General features: G+C 61.1%; 1 protein-coding gene across 1 annotated transcript; it reads left to right on the top strand.

The window, feature by feature from the left end:
* The first annotated feature begins 878 nt into the window (after nt 1-878).
* FZD1 (frizzled class receptor 1) lies at nt 879-2654 on the top strand. The gene has a single exon (XM_074156864.1). It carries the CDS (start codon nt 879-881, stop codon nt 2652-2654), a length of 1776 nt encoding a protein of 591 aa, XP_074012965.1.
* Nucleotides 2655-4405: the final 1751 nt, after the last annotated feature.

The raw sequence follows: 4405 nt of genomic DNA, 5'->3' as shown, positions 1-4405 counted from the left end.
TATCACGATAGCCCCGTCTTCCAGATCCCCATTCTGCAAAGACGCCCCGGGGCCGCTCCCTGCTCCCCGAGCAGACCCCTGCGCTGCCTCCCCCCGCGCCGGCCCTGCGCTTGGCAAACATCGATCCCCCCCCGCTCGCTGCCCCCTGGCCCCCGCCGAGCTGGGAACGGAGCCGAAATTGGCGCCGCTGCCGTTCTGCCGGGGGGGAAGCCGAGTTCGGTGGGCCCTGAACCCGCCGGGGTGCCGCAGTTCGATGGTCGTAACTATCGCCATCACCGGGGAATCCAAAAACACCCCCCGCGAGAGCCGCGACCGCCGCCCCAGCGGGTCCGATGCCCCCCGCCCCTCCGCGCTGCCGGCCCCCCCACCTCCCCTCCGCCCCTCCCGACCCCGCACGGAGCCACCGCCCACCCCTTCCCCCGCGCCGCCTCCGCCACCGCCTTTGTGCACGGCGCGGGGGCACCCCCGAGCCCGCCTGCGCCCGCCCCCGGGGTGAGGCGTTGGGAGACGGTCCCTTACGCAGGAAAGTTCGGCGTCGGTTTCAAGGCTCCTCCCTCCCGGTGAAAGCCAGACTGCGGGGCGCCTGGAAACCGGTCGGAGGGAGCGCGGCGCGGCGCAGCGAGGGGCGCGGGCTCGAGGGGCCGGCACAAATGGTCAGGCGGCGGCGACGGCGGCGGAGGCGGCGGCGGCGGCGGTAGTTGGAGGAGGCGGCGGCGGCGGGCGTTGTCGCCGGTGCGGGCAGAGCTGCGCGCCGCGGCCGCCCTGTCCCTGCCCGTCGCTCCCTTCATGAGTCGCAAGTTCAGGCCGGGAGGAGGAGGAGGAGGAGCGGCGGCGGAGGGGCGGCGGAAGCCCGGCGGGGCAGGCGGCACCGACTGAGCATGGCCGAGCGGCGCGGGCAGGCGGCGAGTGGCGGCGGGGAAGTTGGCGGCGGGCGGCGGGCCGGCGGCGGCCGGTGCCCGCGGCTGGTGCTGCTGCTGCTGCTGCTGTGGGCGGCGGCGCTGCCGGCCGGGGGCCAGCCGCCGGCGCCGCAGGACAACGGCGAGCGGGGCATCTCCATCCCGGACCACGGCTACTGCCAGCCCATCTCCATCCCGCTCTGCACCGACATCGCCTACAACCAGACCATCATGCCCAACCTGCTGGGCCACACCAACCAGGAGGACGCAGGACTGGAGGTGCATCAGTTCTACCCTCTGGTGAAGGTGCAGTGTTCAGCCGAGCTCAAGTTCTTCCTCTGCTCCATGTACGCCCCGGTGTGCACCGTGCTGGAGCAGGCCCTGCCGCCCTGCCGCTCCCTCTGCGAGCGGGCCCGTCAGGGCTGCGAGGCCCTCATGAACAAGTTCGGCTTCCAGTGGCCCGACACGCTGCGCTGCGAGAAGTTCCCAGTGCACGGGGCCGGCGAGCTCTGTGTGGGGCAGAACGCCTCCGAGCGCGGCACCCCCACGCCCGCCCTGCGCCCCGAGAGCTGGACCAGCAACCCCCACCGTGGGGGCACCGGTGGTGGTCCTGGGGCCTTGGGGCCTGGCGAGCCCCGCGGGCGCTTCTCCTGCCCACGGGCGCTGAAGGTGCCGTCCTACCTGAACTACCACTTCCTGGGGGAGAGGGACTGTGGGGCCCCCTGCGAGCCTGGCCGCCTCTACGGGCTCATGTACTTCGGGCCTGAGGAGCTGCGCTTCTCCCGCACCTGGATTGGCATCTGGTCTGTGCTCTGCTGCGCCTCCACCCTCTTCACTGTCCTCACCTATCTGGTGGACATGAAGCGGTTCAGCTACCCTGAGCGGCCCATCATCTTCCTCTCAGGCTGCTACACGGCAGTGGCCGTGGCCTACATTGCCGGCTTCCTGCTGGAGGAGAGGGTGGTCTGCAATGAGCGCTTTGCCGAGGATGGCTTCCGCACTGTGGCGCAGGGCACGAAGCGGGAGGGCTGCACCATCCTCTTCATGATGCTCTACTTCTTTGGCATGGCCAGCTCCATCTGGTGGGTCATCCTCTCCCTCACCTGGTTCCTGGCCGCCGGCATGAAGTGGGGCCACGAGGCCATTGAGGCCAACTCCCAGTACTTCCACCTGGCCGCCTGGGCCGTGCCAGCCATCAAGACCATCACCATCCTCGCCCTGGGGCAGGTGGATGGGGACGTCCTCAGCGGCGTCTGCTTTGTGGGCATCAACAACGTGGACGCCCTGCGGGGCTTTGTGCTGGCCCCTCTGTTTGTCTACCTGTTCATTGGCACTTCCTTCCTGCTGGCCGGCTTCGTGTCCCTCTTCAGGATCCGGACCATCATGAAGCACGACGGCACCAAGACAGAAAAGCTGGAGAAGCTTATGGTGAGGATAGGCATCTTCAGTGTCCTCTACACAGTGCCGGCCACCATTGTCATTGCATGCTATTTTTATGAACAAGCTTTTAGGGAACAGTGGGAGAGGAGCTGGGTCACACAGAGCTGTAAGAGCTACGCCATCCCCTGCCCAAACAACCACAGCAGCCACCACCCGCCCATGAGCCCTGACTTCACTGTCTTCATGATCAAGTATCTCATGACCTTAATCGTGGGCATCACCTCGGGCTTCTGGATCTGGTCAGGGAAAACCCTGAACTCTTGGAGGAAGTTTTACACCAGGCTCACCAACAGCAAGCAGGGCGAGACTACCGTCTGAGACCTTCTCTGCCTGGGGAAGCAGCTCCTCATCCAGCCTGGGCAAACTCTGGGAACCACAAGTGGCCTCTGTGGGCAGTGGGGAGCACAGGACAAGCCTGGTGGGGCCCCTGGGTCTGGGGCCGCCTGGCTTTGCCCTCCCCGGGCCCCCGGGGCTGTCTCCGGTGAGAACTGAGTGCAATGTCAGGTTGTGGGAGAGGGATGTAAATAGCCTCTGTAAGATTTTGTAAGTATATTTGTATTTAAATTACAAAAAAAAAAATCTCACTTTTTTAATTATTTAGGACACTTTTAACCCGTTTGCAGATTTTGCTTCCTCGCTCCCCTGCCCTGCCCCTTGTTTCTTAATTTAAAAAAAAAAAAAAAAAAAGAAAAAAAAAAAGGCGTTGGACTTCTTATTTCGTAGGGCAGGATGGGAAGAGCTGCCGGTGAGAGCGACCAAAACAAACCCCCCTCTTCTCCCGCCGGGCGGGTTTTGCAGTAGCTCCGCTGGGGGCTCCGGCTGGGGGAGCGGCCGGGCCCGCGGGGAGGCCGCTGCCGGCGGCGCCTCCCGGGGCGACCACGGCCCCGGCCCCCGTCCCGGCATGCCGGGGGTGCGTGGCGGCGGAGGTGGGACTGGGGAGGAGCGCCGCTTCCCGCCCCGGCCCCGGCCCCGTCTTGGGGGGGACGGGCTCCCGTCTGGCCCCGCGCGGGGGAGGTCAAGCAGCCGGCTGGAGCTGCGCCCGCTGCAGCGCCCAGGACTGGGCCGCCGGCCGCCCTCTTCCCATTATTATTTTCTAAAATTTATTTAAATGCACCACACGGTGCTAGAGGAGTCGGCTTGTTTTGTTGTAGGAGTTGGGGTTTAGCACCGCCCGCACCTGTAGCACGCCCGGTGCCCGGCGGAGGCGGATGGGGGCAGGGACGTCCCGTTCCCCTCAGCCCTCCCGGGGCCTCGCCGAGCTCGCGCCGCGCTGGGGGCGGCCGGGGGTGGCAGGGTCAGGGAAGGAGCATTCAGATTTAGGTGTTTTTTTTTTTTTTCCCCGTAATTATATCCATAAACTGGCTCTTCATTTTGGAAACGCTGCAGCCTTTGCCCTGAATTTTAATTCATTGACATTTAATTCATTACACACAATGGGAGTGCGACGATTTTTTGCCAGTTCTTACTAAAACGAAGGGAAAGCAGAAAATCAGAATGTTCAGGCACTCTGGTGGGATGTGAGGCCTTAAAGAGCCTTTGCTGGTTTTTTTCCTCCCGTCCCTTTTTTGAGCAGAGTAACAGCATTGCGCAGTGCAAAGATAGGACGCTGCGCACGGTGTGTGCTCCCGGGCGTGGGGGATTCTGCTTCTTAATAACAATTTTAAAAAAGGGTTAAAAATGAAATTGTAACTTTTGACAGATGCATTTGAATATTTAGTCCTCTGTACGAAGAACAGCAGAATGCTTCTCTCCTGATTGTATTGTTTTAGACTTTTTTTTTTATATATATTACAAATGCCTGTATTTAGGTTCATAAACATTATCTATGGCTACCATACCCTGAAATGCAAAATTATCTTAATTTGGTATGCATTTATTTCTGTCCATTATCACAAGATCATCTATATTTATAGAGGAATAGAAATTTATATATATTAAAAACCATATTTTTAATTTCTCTGAAATAAATTGAGGTTTTGTACAAAACTGTCTTGTCCCTCTATGTATTCCTCTGACTAACTCAAATACTGTGTGAAAGCAGTGTATATACTACAAGATGTGTGGGATTC

Source organism: Numenius arquata, chromosome 12 (assembly GCF_964106895.1).
Source record: "Numenius arquata chromosome 12, bNumArq3.hap1.1, whole genome shotgun sequence".
Classification (NCBI taxonomy): domain Eukaryota; kingdom Metazoa; phylum Chordata; class Aves; order Charadriiformes; family Scolopacidae; genus Numenius; species Numenius arquata.
The sequence above is the reverse complement of the archived record's forward strand: the minus strand, read 5'-3'. Positions and strand labels throughout refer to the sequence as shown.